This window comes from Andrena cerasifolii, chromosome 2 (assembly GCF_050908995.1).
Source record: "Andrena cerasifolii isolate SP2316 chromosome 2, iyAndCera1_principal, whole genome shotgun sequence".
Classification (NCBI taxonomy): domain Eukaryota; kingdom Metazoa; phylum Arthropoda; class Insecta; order Hymenoptera; family Andrenidae; genus Andrena; species Andrena cerasifolii.
The window spans coordinates 26,375,196-26,393,331 of NC_135119.1; the positions used below are offsets into that span (position 1 = coordinate 26,375,196).

General features: G+C 36.4%; 4 protein-coding genes across 12 annotated transcripts; 2 read left to right on the forward strand and 2 right to left on the reverse strand.

Annotated features, from left to right (window-relative positions):
* The first annotated feature begins 598 nt into the window (after positions 1-598).
* Positions 599-1,530, forward strand: Baf (barrier to autointegration factor). Of its 2 annotated transcripts, none has more exons than XM_076831031.1 (3): positions 599-846; positions 1,051-1,180; positions 1,308-1,530. In XM_076831031.1, the coding sequence occupies exons 2-3, from the start codon at positions 1,055-1,057 to the stop codon at positions 1,452-1,454; spliced, it is 273 nt and encodes a 90-aa protein (XP_076687146.1). In that variant the 5' UTR covers positions 599-846; positions 1,051-1,054; the 3' UTR covers positions 1,455-1,530. The 2 variants fall into 2 exon arrangements, with proteins under 2 accessions (XP_076687146.1, XP_076687145.1); XM_076831030.1 differs by having other exon boundaries at positions 602-846; positions 1,048-1,180.
* A 2,814-nt stretch (positions 1,531-4,344) lies between these two features.
* Bsf (bicoid stability factor) lies at positions 4,345-10,021 on the forward strand. 2 transcript variants are annotated; one of them, XR_013088380.1, is made up of 12 exons: positions 4,345-4,627; positions 4,700-4,851; positions 4,952-5,071; positions 5,529-5,796; positions 6,712-6,943; positions 7,028-7,195; positions 8,059-8,269; positions 8,375-8,587; positions 8,668-8,912; positions 8,996-9,124; positions 9,203-9,337; positions 9,516-10,021. XR_013088380.1 is itself a non-coding variant. In XM_076830972.1 (11 exons), the coding sequence occupies exons 1-11, from the start codon at positions 4,497-4,499 to the stop codon at positions 9,221-9,223; spliced, it is 1,890 nt and encodes a 629-aa protein (XP_076687087.1). In that variant the 5' UTR covers positions 4,345-4,496; the 3' UTR covers positions 9,224-9,497. The 2 variants fall into 2 exon arrangements, 1 of the variants encoding a protein (XP_076687087.1); XM_076830972.1 differs by lacking the exon at positions 9,516-10,021 and having other exon boundaries at positions 9,203-9,497.
* Positions 9,485-14,702, reverse strand: LOC143378887 (monocarboxylate transporter 5-like). 3 transcript variants are annotated; one of them, XM_076830982.1, is made up of 10 exons: positions 14,484-14,702; positions 11,590-11,709; positions 11,379-11,522; positions 11,023-11,291; positions 10,715-10,887; positions 10,599-10,650; positions 10,404-10,547; positions 10,027-10,192; positions 9,737-9,937; positions 9,485-9,659 (listed from the first exon to the last, which is right to left on the reverse strand). In XM_076830982.1, the coding sequence occupies exons 1-10, from the start codon at positions 14,665-14,667 to the stop codon at positions 9,490-9,492; spliced, it is 1,623 nt and encodes a 540-aa protein (XP_076687097.1). In that variant the 5' UTR covers positions 14,668-14,702; the 3' UTR covers positions 9,485-9,489. The 3 variants fall into 3 exon arrangements, with proteins under 3 accessions (XP_076687097.1, XP_076687096.1, XP_076687098.1); XM_076830981.1 differs by having other exon boundaries at positions 10,404-10,650; XM_076830983.1 differs by lacking the exon at positions 10,599-10,650 and having other exon boundaries at positions 10,404-10,550; positions 10,711-10,887.
* Positions 14,703-15,407: 705 nt separating this feature from the next.
* LOC143378909 (PITH domain-containing protein GA19395) lies at positions 15,408-18,123 on the reverse strand. Of its 5 annotated transcripts, none has more exons than XM_076831026.1 (6): positions 17,986-18,123; positions 16,820-17,001; positions 16,701-16,744; positions 16,554-16,631; positions 16,349-16,453; positions 15,408-15,705 (listed from the first exon to the last, which is right to left on the reverse strand). In XM_076831026.1, exons 2-6 carry the CDS (start codon positions 16,988-16,990, stop codon positions 15,498-15,500), a joined length of 606 nt encoding a protein of 201 aa, XP_076687141.1. In that variant the 5' UTR covers positions 16,991-17,001; positions 17,986-18,123; the 3' UTR covers positions 15,408-15,497. The 5 variants fall into 5 exon arrangements, with proteins under 5 accessions (XP_076687141.1, XP_076687142.1, XP_076687139.1 ...); XM_076831027.1 differs by having other exon boundaries at positions 17,971-18,098; XM_076831024.1 differs by lacking the exon at positions 17,986-18,123 and adding an exon at positions 17,513-17,902.
* Positions 18,124-18,136: the final 13 nt, after the last annotated feature.

Below are 18,136 nucleotides of genomic sequence, written 5' to 3' on the forward strand. Positions count from 1 at the left end.
TTTCTGCTTACAAATGCACCGATGGTGTCGACACTTTACGGTGTGTGTCGCCGAAAAATTTGCAAGTCAATAGTATGTCATAACTCGCTACATTTTCATCTCTTTTCTTCATAACACGATACTGTACGACTCGGTGCAACAATGACAATAATAATTATTATCGTTCCCACGAATCATGAAAGCTATTGAAATATTTCTTATCAAAACTCGTCCATAACGCGTTTCTGACTTTCATCAAATCTCTTTATACTTCGACGCCTGTGTGTATACATATATATGTGCTTGTTTTATTATCGCGTTTACCCTTGTAGTTTAAATATTAATAAATGATATTTCATAAGAATCCTGCAGTGCGAACTTTGTACAAATGAATAAGAGAATTCTGTCGAAATTTGGAAATATATTTTAGGGTTTATTGCCGCGTTTAATAACAATCTTCTCAGTCAGTATTTAAATGTTAATTTTAATATAAATTTGAATATGACTTTTAGTAACTATATACAATGTGATATGGTGATAAAAAAATATAACTATTTCAGGTACATGGAAATCACCCATTACGTGTATCGGACTATACGAAAGTTTTCCGTTCTATAGATTTCACATAAATCTCCGCCATACGTGATGTTATGATAGTGTTGTGTTTGAGCAATTTTTTTTTAAACATACACATTTTATCAAACGAGTACATGTACTGTGGGTTTGCAGTGACAATTAGATAATTGCGGATGTCGTGTTTACATCATTAAACAAATCCCTGATACACGATAGAGATAATAATTATATATAATTAGTGTCTGGTACCAATAATTTGGATTTCCTGTGCGAAAGACGTCGTAAATAGATGTATGTTTCCATAAATGCCCATTATCTATTCGTATCTTTATTGTACTTCTTTTATTCTTTGCGAAAGCGTATAGAAACCATTACTTTGAAAGAAACCTTAGCTAGTTCTGTTTACTTTACGATTTTATTCCGCTACTAAGTTTTCACTCGACACCGTCCTTACGAAGGTATTAATAAACGAATAATCGTTTCCAATTGCAGAAGAAACATGTCTAGCACATCACAGAAGCATAAAAACTTTGTCGCAGAGCCGATGGGCGAGAAGCCCGTTACAGACCTGGCTGGGGTTGGAGAGGTCTTGGGGCGCAGATTGGAATCCTCTGGTTTCGACAAGGTAGGGGACATTTAAAGAAATATTAATACTTCTGCCGTAGCGGAAGTTTAAAAGATTTAATATCGCAGGTGTATTCGAATATGGAGTTTCATTTACATTTGTTTTCACACTTATCGGAAATAAACAGGCGTACGTAGTACTCGGGCAATACTTGGTGCTAAAGAAGAACAGGGAGTTGTTCCAAGAATGGATGAAAGACGCGTGTTCCGCGAATGCGAAGCAATCGAGTGATTGTTACAAGTGCCTCTCTGACTGGTGCGAAGAGTTTTTGTAAAGTAATTGTAATGGTTAATGTTAATTGAGCAAATGAAACTGTTAATATAGCTAAATATCTTTTACATTATTTTACTGCAAAATACAAGCACTTTTCATTTTAGCGAACTTAACATATTAGGACACTTTACTGTAATACAATTTAAACAATATATTGAAAAAAGCGATCTGTTAGTCCAACATAAATGTAATACGGTACGCGAACGAATAACTTAGCTGAACGTAGGTATTTAAGTGCGAGGGCCGCGGAATATGCTGTTTTGTGCTATAAATTTCAAAGTAGTAACTTTCAAATTGCTTCTTATTTATTGTTTACTATCCGCGTACTTGATGTAGCGGCACATTTTCTACATTTTTGCGTGCCTATAAATATGTATTAATCATTCAGTGCATGAATGCTTTATATATAATACTAAAATATTTTGAATACTTCTGGCTGTACGAAAATGTAGGAAATAAGTAGAAGACTTACTTTGGATATATATTTTTGGAGATAATAAGTAACATCGTGGATGAAAGTTTAATAGGATGACAAAAAAAAATTTAATATTACGAAAAACTCGTAAAGTTTCGTACGATAACCAATAAATTTAAACTCCGATATTAATAAAACTGCTTCTGTAATGTGTTTTTGTATTTCTCATATTTTTTATAATAAATGTACTATTCTGTCAAAGAAATTTGGTTCCGACAGAATTTAAACGTCACGCATTTCAAATTCCATACTTATGTATTTGAATCTTGTGTAAATATAACACTGAAAATGTACATTCAAAAGCATAAATAAATACTTCTTTTCCGGTCATTCTGAACTTAAAAAGTATTGCGGTAAACTTGTCGATTAGCATGACCATCACCGATTTCGATGACCTTGAAATATGTTACAGGGGGCACGATTCTGAACACCTTTTTCCCATGCATGTAACCGGCGGTCGGCCCTACTTTCTAAGATACGCGCAAAAAACTTTGGTAAACTTTTCCTCGTGGATATGAAGGGAAATTTTTTTAATCACCTTACCATGATCGCCTCTCTGTACAGTATTTCTGTTGACTCATTCCGACACAACGCATTCCACTTACCAACTTGTCCCGGGGATTAGTATTGGTTGGGGCTAGATTAGGGCGGGGGGCGCGCGCCCGCTTGCGGGCGCGTAAAGCATGGTAGCGAACCGACGTGAGTTTAACTAAAACAATTTTTTCGCTAGAAAGAGGGTGCTTTCTGGAGCACGTGTGGGGGATTCCCTCAACATCCCGCCGGCGCTGCTGGATATTAGGTTGACTTTGGTTCTAAAACGTAAGTTTTTGCAGTCTCATTTTTAGCATCCCCAAACTCACATCGGTTCGCTACCAATACTGATACTCTGGACAAGTTGGAAAGTAGAATGCGTTGTGTGATTTACAAATACAGTCTTCCTCGGATTATTGAAATGCTTTTTCCCCCGGATTATCGGGAAAGAACTACCCGAGGGCCTGCAGTCCCGGGTAGGCCGCCCGTTAACTGCCGAGAGCAATTGGGATCTGACATGGAGGCGGGGCCTAGCCAAGATGGCGTCGATATGGGTACAAGATACTTGTGTTCTATATGCGATAATGTAGTTTTTTGCGAAAATTTTCCTTTCTGTGCAAAGTATTTGTGATTGGGTAGATTCAAATTCCGCTCAACCGAATTTTTTTACAACGGCACGAGAACAGGCAGGCATTGATGTGTACCCAATGAGCGCTTCTACTTTTCGCCACCAGATGTCATGGTGACGGATGTCAGATCCCAATAAAACCATTGGGCCAGGTAAATTACCCAATACAGAAAATTAAAATATTCATGTTTTTGATAAATGTTCATGAAAGTATTACCAATGGATTTTTTAAGGTTTCTCGATGAAAATGAGTTTGAACGCAAAGCAATTCGGTCCATTTGTAATGAACGTCGCTACGTTTACTAAATGTTGTAATTCACACACTATATAGAAAGTGACTTCTTGCCGTTACACACTATGTAATACTGCAGAAGAGAATGTAAATTGAGAATGTCAACGACTTCACCAAATTGTGAAGTGTCTGCTGAAGATTGCTTAAATGCAGCCTTCAGTAAAAATTGCCTGGACGTTTAGAACGTGTTTGGTATTACCAGGATTGGCAAATTACTTCGATAATTGGAGGAGATATGTTGTGAGTTAATCATCGGAAGCGTGTTTTTCCGTTAAACCGAGGAACTGGAATTCTAATCGTGTTTTCATAATAAAAAATAGAACGAATTGCTTCGTATTTGGATTTATTTTCGTCAAGGTGTAATCAGTAATGTAAAAATTTTCATATTCAATACTGAATGACTCAATTCGCCGTAGACCGAGGGTCTCCCGCTGGTGCGCTAGTTCACTCACTCTCGGTTTACGTCGTTCAGTCTTCTTGTCAAACAGTTCGAGCGAGGGCCGTGACAAGGTTCAGTTTATTAGCTGCTAACTACTTCCCCTTCCTCGGTTTATGAAGAATTCCCCGGTCCCGAATCTTTCTCGATAATCCGGGGAAGACTGTATCTCGGAAACTAAGGCCGACCGCCGGTTACATGTATAGGAAAAAAGTTGTTTAGAATCATGGCCCCTACACATATTTCAAGGTCATCGAAATCTTTGATGATCATGCTAATCGACAAGTTACCGGTATTGCTTATTAACGATTATGAAAGTAATGTATCATTGAACTTATCGAATAAATTTGAATTGTAATTTTATACCTCTATTTTATTCCTTTTTTAACATACATTCTTAATACTACGTATACAAATATTATTTTAGCATGCAATGCACTTATCCAGTAAAGGTTTAAAAAAAAGTTTGTATAGTCGGTTTTCAGATACTGATTTTCACGTTAAGTATTATAATTATACTTAAGTATCAAAAGGATAGAATGTTAATTCATACAAAACACTTTTATTCCATGAAATTGTATAACTCGTCGATTCTATCTTACAACAAAGTTATTCTTTAGCGTGGTTAGTCCTCCCACAATCTGTAGGTTAAATTTAGTAGTATTATCATTCACAGTTATCATGATAAGTACGTTACTGCAACGCGTGAAACATTTTCGACACCTTCCAGGTAGCTTGGTACTAAATCAAAACAAAGTACTAACAAAGTTTGTAATTCAATGGTATAACAGTTCGTTCGTCATCTTGACGAGGTTAGTTTTCCCCAAATAATATGTTAAACAAAGTTTCGTTCACGTGGTTGACAAAAAATATGATTTTACTAGAAATATGTTAGTAACGCCAAATATCGAGGAACGTACGGAAGGCAGGTTAAAATTATTTACGAAAATGAAAACCATAGACAGGAACATGCTGGCACATGGATGGATAAAGAAAAGTGAAATTGAAAATGTTCTATGCAACATTAACTCTGCAGGTAAATGTGCAAATTACATTTTTCTTTATTATGCATACTTTTGTATTTACTTTTATTTGCTTTTTTTTTAAAAACTTTAAAACGATTGATTTTATTTCAGATGACATACACAAATTTCAAGCGGTTTTGTTACTTCTTTGGTGCAATAATGTGATGGATTGTTTACCATTAGAGAGACTTAAGCTTGGGGAATATTTATGGAGTCATTTATCTGTGTGCAGTATGAATTTAATAATATATCTCTATTTTAAAGTGAGCAGATATTTTTTGCTCCAATGCGGGGCAAGCAAGCAAGCAAGCAAAAGAAAAAAAGGGTTAACAGATCCGTGAGGAGATCTTTTCCATAGTTTATGAAAGCATTTACAATATATTTAAAAATACATACTTGTGATTATAATACATTGAAACGAAATTAAGAATATTTCTTTTTTCACAACAAAAAAGTAGAGGAAACAGTAACTTTATGCCACTGCGAAAATCTAAAAGGTTTCATGTCCAATCCGGGACACTTTGCGGGACACTTTTCAATGCAAAACAAAGGGCTCGAATGCGGGATTGTCCCGCACAATGCGGGATGTCTGGTCACTTTACTCTATTTAGTAATCATGGTTTTTACATTTCGTATGATATATATATATATATGATAAGAAAGTATATCTGTAGTTGTAATTTTGCAGATGTCCCAATGGATTCATCTCACTACAATGCATTATTACAATTATATTTAAAAAATGATCGTGACTTCTCACCAATCGAGCTGTTAACGGAAATGAAGAGTAAACGAATTTGTCCAGATGATGTTACGTATCGAAGATGCATTCAGTACTACTGTGAAAAAGGAAATGTCCTCGAGGCATTGGAACTTGCGAAACAGTTGAAGCAACTAAATTTTCCTACCAGTATAGATATTTATAACTCCTTGATAGTGGGATATTCTCAACTGCAGTAAGTATATGCAATTAAGTGAATGAACGTTATAGAATTTTGTACTCATTACTTGAGTAGGGTAACTGTGCCAATAGTCTGCCATTTAAGGGAAAGCGGAAATTCATGTTACGCGTTGTAATTATTAATATACTATTTTTTAAATGCGTTATTCACAGTTAAATTCTTTAAAGTATCTATTTTTCAAATGCGTGGATGATTTTTTTAATAGTATAACGATTTTAATTTAAAATATCTAAAATACCCAGAAACGTCCTTTTCGCCAATAGTCAGCCAGTAAAATCTTAACTCCAGCCTTACATATGCCAGTAGTCAGCCAGGTTCTTCTATCAGCTTATATATGTATCTGCCACCCTATAGTATAGTTGTTGTTAATCGTCAGAATGTTACGTGGTTCAAAATTCATGATGTGTGTACTCAAAATTTAAAAATTTCTTTTTCCTGAAAATTCTAATTATTTAACAGTTTGAAACAGTTATTCTCGGAACCGTTTCAACTCCTGGTTATTAATCGCGTATTCAAAATTTGAACATAAAAAACTTCGTATTAGTGTTAGTACACGCTATTTCCAAGTGTCGCCGATAGTACTAAATTAATTGAAATTGACTCACCAGTCGTCAACCATTCAATCGCCAACACAATAAAGCTTTCTGCAGTTCATATTTTTACCGCTAAAGGCATGAAACTTCCCACATTCGAAGGAGAGAGTATACTGAACATTGTTTCATTTAAATATATAAGATTTTATTCCTAATTTCATATTTCTAAGCAATTTATCTCCGAAAAGGCTGACTATTGGATAGGGGCCGAAATAAGGCACATTTACCCTGTACACCATACATTCAACATCGTATGTTACATTTTAGCGTTTATAGTTCCTTAAACATAGACTGTTTCAGTTTATATACTTTTCAGTGATTTGAAGAGTATATCCAAGATTCTACTGAACATAATAGAGTCTAAAATTAAACCTAACGCCGAGACGTTCACCGCTGTCATGTGCGCCTATGCTAAAAAAAATAACATCGATGGAATCAAGGAACAAATTTACACTTGTAAATCAAGCAATATACACCTTTCGAATGAGAATATCTTCAATGTGATTTATACATTAGCTGCGAATAATTATACGCAACACATTGATACTGTGAGAATTTGTGAAATCTTTATAGTACAACGGTTTGATGCACGCATAAATATTTAATAATATAACGGCCATTTCTGGTTTCAGATGTACCGATATATAAAGAAATCGTCAGTGCTTTCTAGCGATGAAATCCGACTACTATTGAAATTACTATACATAAATCAAGTAGATACAGTTGTAAATATACTTTCACATATTAGGCCTGGGAAAATTGTACCGCTAGTGTTAGAAAACCTGGTTTATTGCAGTACGGTAAGAAAAGATGAACATATTTTCTACGCTCTTTATACACTCCTCCCATTAATTAAAGGATTACCTCTAGGAACCCGAAAAATAGGGGCAAGTTCACATGGTCGTAACTCCGGTAAAAATAGTCGTATCGATATTTTGAAAATATGGTTTGAAAGCGTGGAATCCCTACTTTCAGCTGTTTTTTTTTTCTCCGGATTTTAGCTGTATTGGTTTTCGACAAAGTTATATAAAGAGCACTTGGTCAATTTTAAAAAATTTCTTAAACTTGCGATAATTCCACGGGGAGTATGAAATTTTGTACACAAATTCTATTGACATCAGTCGAAAGCGGCTACTTTCCTGTGTAAAAAGAGAATAATAAATTTCTTGTGCGATTTTTTTTGGCCGAGTTATTCAACTTTGAAGCAAAAACCGTTTTTTTAACTTTATTTGCTTCCAGCAGGCGAAGGAATCATCGTTTTTGCTTCAAAGTTGAATAACTCGGTCAAAAAAAATCGCACAAGAAATTTATTATTCTCTTTTTACACAGGAAAGTAGCCGCTTTCGACTGATGTCAATAGAATTTGTGTACAAAATTTCATACTCCCCGTGGAACTATCGCAAGTTTAAGAAATTTTTTAAAATTGACCAAGTGCTCTTTATATAACTTTGTCGAAAACCAATACAGCTAATATCCGGAGAAAAAATAGCTGAAAATAGGGATTCCACGCTTTCAAACCATATTTTCAAAATATCGATACGACTATTTTTACCGGAGTTACGACCATGTGAACTTACCCCTATTTTTTGGGTTGCTAGAGGTAATCCTTTAATTAATGGGAGGAGTGTATACGATTAATTCTAAATAACATATATTATTCCAGAACGTAGATAAAATTATTTATACTTGTAGCATCATTGAAAAAAGACAAATGCATACAAACCCCTTGTTATCAGCGGTTTATTACTCGTTCCTTAAGGATGACGATGCCCTATGTCTTCCTTTGCTCAGAGCCTGTAAACTTCGTTATTCGATAAAGCCACACTACTTTTGGCCGCTTTTACTTAAAAAAGCAAATGCTTACGATTTCAAAGGTATGCATGTTGCACAGAAATATTATATTGAAAATCTTTTAGAATTAAGAATGCAATTAATTCTTACATGTATTACGAGTAATAATATGTTCTTTTTATTTTCAGGCATTCTGGAGATCCTTAGCATTATGAGGAGTGACTTTAATACGACACCTTGCATCGACACAGTTACTGATTACGTTTTGCCATTTTCCTTCGGGAAAATATTCGATCTGAGGAGAGTATTGATGGGGTCTGGAATTTGCGAAACAACGATCAATAATGCTTATGTATTATCATATTTAAAGAAAAACAGAACGAAGAACGCTTTATATTATAGTAAATGATATAAGCATTGATATTACGTATGTAATGCACATACAGCCATTCATTCATTAATTAATGTTCGTTTCCTATAGTGCATTCTTATGGAGGTTATTATTCATACAAAGTAATTCAACATGATCTTAGAAGTGCTTTAATTATGAGCAATGACGCAGTTAGCTTCGTAGCTATCAGCAGTAAGTTAGCAACAAACCCAAGAACAGATTTAGAAACGAGCTTCAACGCTGAAACATATAGAACAGCAGTTTTGGTACCTATGGACAGGCAATTAATTGATTTTATGGCTAATTGCCCAGAACATAAAACATACTTAGTGAAGGTATAACATTAAGCTATTTATATACTTATGATTTACTATAAAAAGAAAAACAAATCATTCGCAAATTTGTATTGTTACTTTAGATAATAATCCAGTTAGCGAAGGCTGATATAAGTATATCACCTCAAACAGCGGATAGGCTACATCTTTTCATAAAGGAGTACGCAACTACGGATGTAACACGTGCGCTTCAAAATGTATCAAATAAAAGGGTATAAATTTTTTTATTAATGAAACGAGTTATTTAGTACACGATTTTATTCCAAATTGTTGTTGTATTTATACCGTAGAGAAACTTACGAGCGAGTTGATTAGAAATGGGACTAATTTAACGAATCAGTGAAGACGCAATACGGTTTAAGTAACAATAATGTCGGCATTTGGATTGGAACTTGCCATTTATCTAAACCTTATTTACGACGTTTGTAAGTATTTAAAAACCTGGGCACAAGATAATTATGCAATAAAAAATAATCTGTAGGAAACCTGAAATATCGGCTAGAAACGTATAGTAAATCTTAATATATACTGTTTTATCGTAAAGAATGACTAGTTCATATTACAATAAAGAATTATTTTAAGCAGGTTCATTGTTTATTGCAGTTTTCACTACTTGATTATTCACATTTTCCTGTATTTTTCGTTGCACAAGGGGTATAAAAAATAGTATTAATCCACTAAGAGTGATCATACCACCAGCAGTAAAGAATCCAGGATTATAAGTCTCGAGTGCATCGTACAGCCACCCTTGAAAATAGAAACAATGAATTTCTGGGAGATCAAAAGGTGCAAAGTTGATATTGCTGTAGAATTCTAAATAATACCTGCAATGGGTGGTCCTAAAAGAGATGCGAAGCCTTGAAACAATAAAAGCAGTCCAAAGGCATTTGTAAGACGGTTCATACCCAACAAGTCCACTAAAATTACAGATGTGAGGCCAACGTAAGCGCCAGATGTGAATCCAAATACGGAAGAGAATAATGCGAATGTTGTGAAAGTTGTGCACAATATACTAAGAATCGTAGCTGTAAAAGAGAGAAGGAGGTAAAAATTATCTAATTACTTTTAAATACCTGAGGTTTCCAATTATTAAAAAGTTACAAACAATACTTACAAATACCACATATTGTGAGGCATAAGTTGTATACTAATAACCGATTAACCCACGGTTTATCCGATATATATCCTAAAATTATACGGCCGATAGTATTAGCAATTCCAATTACTGCAAGAAGGTAACTTGCATCCTTTTTATTAATCCCCTGTTCCTCAGCTTGAGGCTATGTAAAAATCAGAATTTTGATTACTATCGACCTTTAATGTCGCTATTAAAATATTATCGTATACTTTTGAATAACAATACGAAGCTTCGAAGTATAAGATTTTTAGAAACATGTAATTAAAATCGTCAGAAATACAAACGTTACGATTAGAGTATTTAATAAAACAACTTTTCTTTTGTTTTAATAATGATGCAATACGCGTACGTACCAATACGTATACATATGGTACATAAAATCCAATACTGGTGCAGAAGTTGGAGAGGGTAAATAGAATAAATACTGGATCCTTTAAGATAGATATGTCTAATATCTTTCGAGGGCTACCTATCTTCTGTTTCGGAGAGACTTTTAACTCCTTGTTAACTGTCTCTGCGTACTCTGCCTTAACAGGCAAACTTATTACAGGCTCGGAAATATAAACCACTCCGTCATTATGTTTTTGTCCTACATTTGGTCTGTAATCGAATCTTTATCAGCAAATATCCAGGTCTTAAGAAATACTTAGAAAATAATACAAACATCTCTTTGTGGATATCCTCCAAGCTGCTTTGGTGTAGCATATTTTTGGAATTTAAAACAGGCTGGCTACGGGCAGATGTTACACGAACGCTGTTTTTCTCTTTTTGAAAAGTAACCGCGCGCGTTACTGCGCCTTCTTCCACAGTTCTCCTTGTGGTACTCTGCGAGGGCCTCTACAAATTTGCCACTGCATAAAAGGTGATACTATGCTCCCCAAGATTTTAAGTATATAAAGTATTCTAATCAAACACACAACGTACTCTACAATTATTATGTTTCTTTCAATTATACATACAAGAATCCTGTACCTCTGGAGAGCTTTTCTTTCGCTGGTTGCGCGACTCGATGGGCCTGAAGAACAATCCAAGGACGATGCAATTCAACACGATCCCAGAACAGAGCATAATCGATCCTCGCCATCCGTAGGTTGCTATAAGGTACTCTAGGCAGGGGGCGAAGACCAGGGTGCCCAAGCCAGAGCCGCATACAGCGATCCCCGTTGCAAGGGAACGGTATTTCTCAAAGTAACTGGTCACGCTTACGATGGCAGGCAAATAGATCAAACCAAAGCCGAAACCTGTACAGCAATTGTTACACCGTAAATGTATACCCATTCCTACGCCCTGTACGCATAAGGAAAGTGGCTGTTTTCTTCTCACTTCACCTGTTCCAATGCCGATCGTGAAGTAGAGAGTCACGATGTTTCGGGCCCACATGCTGCACAGCAGACACAAACTGGCCAATATAGAGCCAGCGACAGTTACTATTCGACATCCATATTTGTCAACAAACCAGCCCGATATCGGACCTGTAACGAAATCGTTGCATTGGATTCTCAACAACCTGAAGACACCCATGGCGAACGGAAGATTTACCTGAGCACAAGGTGACTCCTACTAAGATCGATGCGATCCATGCAGTTGCGCCCTTCCCGTCTTCGAAGTAGTAGAGAAGTTCTAAGTAAAAGAGGCCGAAGGAATACGTCACGCCATCCGCTACAAGAAGAAACCAAGTATCAATGCAATGTACCTACTTCCACATTGACTGACAGGGACAGAAACAAGTGGAAATGCTTCCTGGTTGTAATTCCTACGAATGACACGCCGAGGATCGCACGTAACTTCCTTGTTTGTATTGTTCAGGGGATTGCTAGATTTTGACTCGACATTGTTTAGTTAAGCTGTTTGTGAACGAGGTGTTTCTGACAATGTAATACATCACGTTCCAGGGTTAAAATAATTCAAGCATAGATAACAGTGGAGCCATGGATGTACATGTATCGGTGCATCCTTGGCAATCGCCTGGCGCAGTGATTACAGAAGCAGGGTAAATTTTATTTGTGGGATGCTTTCGCAATAGGTTTCAAAGATTCGCGGGTTTAAGGAACTGATGTTGGATTTAAAAATGGAGCGGGAGGGGGCGACGAGGTGGGGGAGGCAGAAGAAGAGGTTGCACGGTAAATCAATTTATTATAAGAATCAACGATAAAAGTTATGTGAATTGCGAGACTCTAATGTAATTGATTACTACAAGTTCCAGCAGTGCGTCACGCATTTCCTCACTGCCTATGCGATATCTCTATCCTACGGCGCAAGTTCATTGTGCTTCTTCCGATAAAATCGCGCTTGGTTTCTTTGACCTCTAGCAATTCCAAGAATAATCATCATAAACTGTAAACTATTGCACGAAGCGCGGAACAGTTTTTCAAGTTAAATTGAAAATGAAGTCTGTTCTTATTGTCAGTTTCATTTGATTCTACGAATGATAAGGACCAAACCCTCAGGGAGTATCATTTACTTATTGTATTAAAAAAGCAGCTTGCGAACGGTACAAAGTACGCTTCTGGTACCGTAGCCCGATTTTATATATCACGAGGCTACTGTCACGCGTAATCAAAACTTTCACGCTACACGTGCATTTCCATGCATATGGTAACGCGCAGGCAAAGTGTAATAACCGAGTAATGGCGTGATGACTCGACCAGGGACTTTGTCTTTTTTGCGTCAAATTCGCTTATTCAGTTCGCTTATACATAGCACCATATATATATTATATATATGTATATATAGTATATATATATATATAGCTTTCTCGTAGTGAAGCAATTTCGTAGAGGATCATCCTGCTCCTCCTATCACACTCGCGTTGTTATCGATAACCCTGTTACCCTAATTTCTTCAACGCCGATACGGCCATTATCATAGTCAGCTCGTTCACCATCTAATAGCAGCTTAAAATCAGGATTGGAGGTTGGGAGAATATCGACAAGGACATAACGGAAATATATTATTCTCACGTGCACGCTCGACGAGATGCCAATTGCAGCTACATCGTCAATCGTGCACGTTTGAGATCACGTTCGAAGCGGCGAGATAAATTTATTTTAATTTCACAGATAAGAGACGGGAAAGAAACGTAGATAAAGTTGCGTAAGGTCAAGGTTCCTGCTCCTGTTTCGTACGAGTAATTGCTTGGTTAAACGAGACTGAACCGGTCGAAAGCATTTCGCCGATTCTGCGAATGATAACAGGCTCGCTGGAATTAAGCGCAGCGATCGAACGTGGCTATTTCTGGAGAATCTTGTCGCTGCGTATGCTGACGAGGTAACAATAATTATTGCCAACAATGTGGCTGTATTTTGACGCATGTAAGTCGAGTTGCGTAAAGGTCAAAGAACAGGGAGGGAGGAAATTCTACCCAAAACAACGTGTGCGGAAGCACGTGCTGGCGCACGCGCAAACGTGCGCGCAGAGCTTGTCCTTGTTCATCGAACGATTGCACGTTGATAAGTATTTTATCTCTCCTTTATTACTTTTTTTTCGGCGAGGGGACACGTTCCATGATTCCCGTGGCCGGTTACATTCTGGTTTTTGGAACGGAAAGTCGATCGCCGGGTTATTCTCGGGCAATGTAGAACGCGTGTCCCCCTACTTTCAAGGAAAGCACGCCGGCGATCTCGAGTATCCCCCTTTTCCTCATCCGATAGAAAGTTCAAATACCGGAAGACTTTGGTCGACTCAATCGCGCATTGTTTAAACGAAACAACTGGACGATGCACAGCTGATACGCTGCTCCTGTTCGAGCACTTTAATAAAATCGATACCACTTTTGATTTATCGAACACTACTGTGTGTCACTATTTCGGAGTTGTTAGACAATAAGATTTTTTGTTTGGAGCATAGTTATCAGATGAACTGGAATGCGTTACTAATGCCCGAATCGTGACTCAAGTTTGCGATATAAGGAAGTTTCAGTGCGTTCCCTTGAGCGATTAAACTATTTTTTGCTGCAGCGTCTATACCGGGCACAGAATCTGTGTGACATTTATGGATGAATACTTTTTAACGGCCCACGATATGGCGTTGCATAACGAAACGAATAACAATGTCGAAATGGTAACAATATCGCGGTGATAATATGACTTATAGATTTTAAAAAAAGAGACTAGCATAAAGTAAATTACACGTTACAAATCGCACACGAATCGATTGATCTACAAATACCACGGCAATTTACAATTAAAATCAACGGCTGTATTATTCTTTTTTTACGGAACGAAAGTAATATGAAGAATTATGAAAGAAAAGGAATTAAATCTGTAAGAGTGTGCACGATAAGAAATTTAAATTTGAATGAACGCTGTCTTTAAATCGTACGAGCTTTAGAGAATTTAATTTATAATTGGAGGACTATTCGATGAGTTGCTGCTGGCAACCAAGTGCCCCCAATTATGAAAGAATAATGAGACGAGGATAAGAGAGCTACGTACTAATTACGTGAATTAGGAAGGATGCAAGGACGACGAACCAGCCCCATCCCCCGTCCGGTGGTAAGGGTTGCGTTTGATCAGATACCAGAGGGTGGTCCATTGATTCACAGGCGGCATTTTCGCTGGCACTTTTTTTCTCTTGCTTATTTGTCTCGGCGGAGGAGCGGACAGCCGCGTGTGCCATGAGTTGCAATTGCGAGACTTAGTGAACATCGTTATCCGCGATACAGAGTGCCCGCGTCAAGTTGCTGCTCATAGTGGAAGGGAAGAACGAAGAAGAGAAGGGGGATGCCGAGGAGCACGTTGTTTGGGTGATACAGAAAGCTCGATATGCACAATAAGAAATTGCGTGTACCGTGAAACACGACACGCTACGCTTATTATATTAATCAGAGAAAATCAGAGAAAATCGTTTTGGTCAAACGAGCCCCACTGCGGTATTTAAAAAAACAGCTGGGAACTCAGCTTTCGATGCTCCTCGTTTCATTATAAATACTGGAATACGAAAAATTGTCGGACGATCGATGCAACTGAATGAAAGAGATATTTTGGAACATTTTTGGAAAAATATTCACATCTGTAGGTTCCTTTTTTTCCTAAAAATGTAAAAAATAAGATTCACATTGTGAATTTTTACATTTTTAAGAGAAAAAGGAACCTGCAGAAATGAATATTTTTCCAAATTTTTTTTTACAGTAGTGTTTGGTTAATCAAAAGATAACTATCCCGCACCCGGGCCAACTGAAAATTCAAATTTAAATTTTCGCCTATATGGTACCGCTCCGTCCTAATATCCACGAAAACTTAATTAACAAATATGCTAACGAATATTGTACCAAACTAGCTACTTTAAACTACTTTTGTATATAGAATCTACGTTGCACGTGCTGCATACTTTTTAGGAGTATAAACAGGATACGTTGCTCATTTATACGTAAATATTTATTATTTCTTTTCTGAGTTATTTCACTTCATGACACAGAATGGATCTTCTATTAGTTTATTAGGATAAAATCAACTAATAGATCTAGTAATATCTGCACGATCTCGGGGATGATCAGTTACCTGTGGTCGTGATTCATAAGCGCATATTGTGACACCATGCTGGTGACCGGCAGACCATTCTCCTTTCAATCCAATGTAATAAACTTTTATCTTGTCCGTTCCTTCGGTACCAACAAAATGTAAACTTAAGTGATACGTGGAGGAAAACTTTACCACCCTGTAAATATTAATTAAACATTCATCTTTTTATCATTATCCTTTCGTTCAATTCGCTGGTAATACAATAGAATACACATTACGATGGCTCTTATTTTCGACTTTTGAATTTTCTTCGGGGCATCCTCCAGAATAGTTGCAAATAATTAATAAAAAAAATCCGTGTAAAGTTTGAGCTCGATCGGATAACGGGAAAGGGTGCCCCTAGGCCCTTAAACATTTAAATCATTATTTAACAGCTCGCGAAGTCGATTTTGTATAATATCTTCCAAGTTATTGATTAAATAAAAAAATATGTCATACAAAACTTGTAGATCGGACTTTTTTCGAAAACCGTTTGTTGCACGAGAAAAAGTAATAGAACATAAAAGATGCTCCTTCTCCGGATCTACAACTTTTGTTTGACATACTTTTTTATTTAATCAATAACTTGGAGGATATTATACAAAATCGACTTCGCGAGCTGTTAAATAATTATTTAAATGTTTAAGGGCCCAGGAGCACCCTTTCCCGTTATCCGATCGAGCTCAAACTTTACACAGATTTTTTTTTAATTATTTGGAACTATTCTGGAGGGTGCTCCGAAGAAAATGTTGAAAAAAATTTTTACCAAGGGTAAATAAGAGCCACCCTAATACACATACTTCAGAGGATATTCGTGCACTCCGTGTGTATCCATGCATAGCTCGAATTCTTGGTCTGGCTGCGTGGCTACATCGTCGAATGTCATGCGTGGGCGATTCTTATACCTATGCATGAGATATTTTATGACGTACAAAGAATATTTTACATTTTCACATACACAATTGCACTTTATAAATTCTATGGTTAAAATTCAGATTTACTCACAATTTTACTTTTCGCGGATGAAACTCATCTTCGCCTCCGATAACAATAAGACCTTTTAATTTCACATTTCCTGTAAAACTAAGGGGAAGTGAAAATTATATTTATCCATTTCGAGTATGAAAAACACATTAAATTAAAGAAACGTACGGGATGTTAAATAGAAGTTCGTTGTCCACATCACTTTCCACATACTACGAGAGAAAACATTGATTATAACATGTGTCGTAATTATATATAAAACTCGGGTACGTAGACATTATAACTACCTTGTTCCTATCTAATCTGTCTTCCCATGGTTTAAACACAGTAGCCCCGCTACCTTCTTCGCATTCGTTTAAACATTCTACATTTTGCGTATCGACCTTCCCGTACAAATTATACTGTATACCCAATTCCGTTTCATTGTGCACATCGCCGCAACTGCACTGATGCGCCATTGTCTACAAATCTGAAAAACAATTCAATGCAATAGATTCCTGTTGTCAGATAAGGTAAAATGTAACAACAAATTTGTGGTCTGGAAATGTTGATAGTATATAGGGTAAAGGTACCAGTAGTTGACCATGTATCAGGTGGTTGACAACTTTTCAGAAAAACGTGAAAAATATGGTTTTTAGAAGTGGCGAACTGTGGGTATTAAGAGCCGCGGCGTGCTGTTGAAAAGAGATAGTTGCACTTCTAAAAACCTTATTTTTCACGTTTTTCTGAAAAGTTGTCAACTACTGATACTGGTACCTTTACCCTTAACAATTCTAGTAAGAATTGTTAATTGATCTCTTACTGAAAGTTTAACTACGTGTAAAATAAGTAAAAATATAGCCATACATCGTAAAAAGATGAAATCCAAACACTGATAATATGTTTATTTTGAATTGGAAAGAATGTAAGTAACTTCGTCTCTTAAACACGACTGAAGTGGCATGCAAGGTACTGAAAATGACAATCAGAACTACGCATACCTATATTTTAATATTCTTAAACGTATATATACAAATCTGGCACACTTTATACAGATTTATTATTCGCAAATGTGCGTTAATAAATTACAAACAACTACAATTATTCGATTAATCTACAGTGACAACAAAAAGCTGACGAAATTATTCGCGGGTAACTCGAATCTTAAATCCAGCCCATTCTTCAGTGATATATTTAAAAATCATCTGAAACATTCCTATTTATGTAAATCAATTATTTTGTTTCATAGTAATTAATATTGTAATAATATCCGATACATTTAAACCCAGAGTTTATTGATCAACTCTATATTCTAACTTGGCGGATTTGAATCTGAAAGTCTCACTTCCGTTAGTGTAATGAGTTGTCTCGTCAGCGCTATGCTCTATATCTATATAAATACTATATAAATATTCCTTTATATCACTTAATAACCATTCACCGAATTATAATTTTATACTTATTTCATACGCACGCAATAGCTTGCAAAAGGTTACTTTTGTATTTGACAGAATAATAAATTACTTCGCCTCTTCGCAAAATTTGTCGCTACAGGTTGGCTGCATTGAGCCTCGTCGTGTTCATAACTTCATTACGGCGAAAGTATTGTTTTCCACAATTTTGGG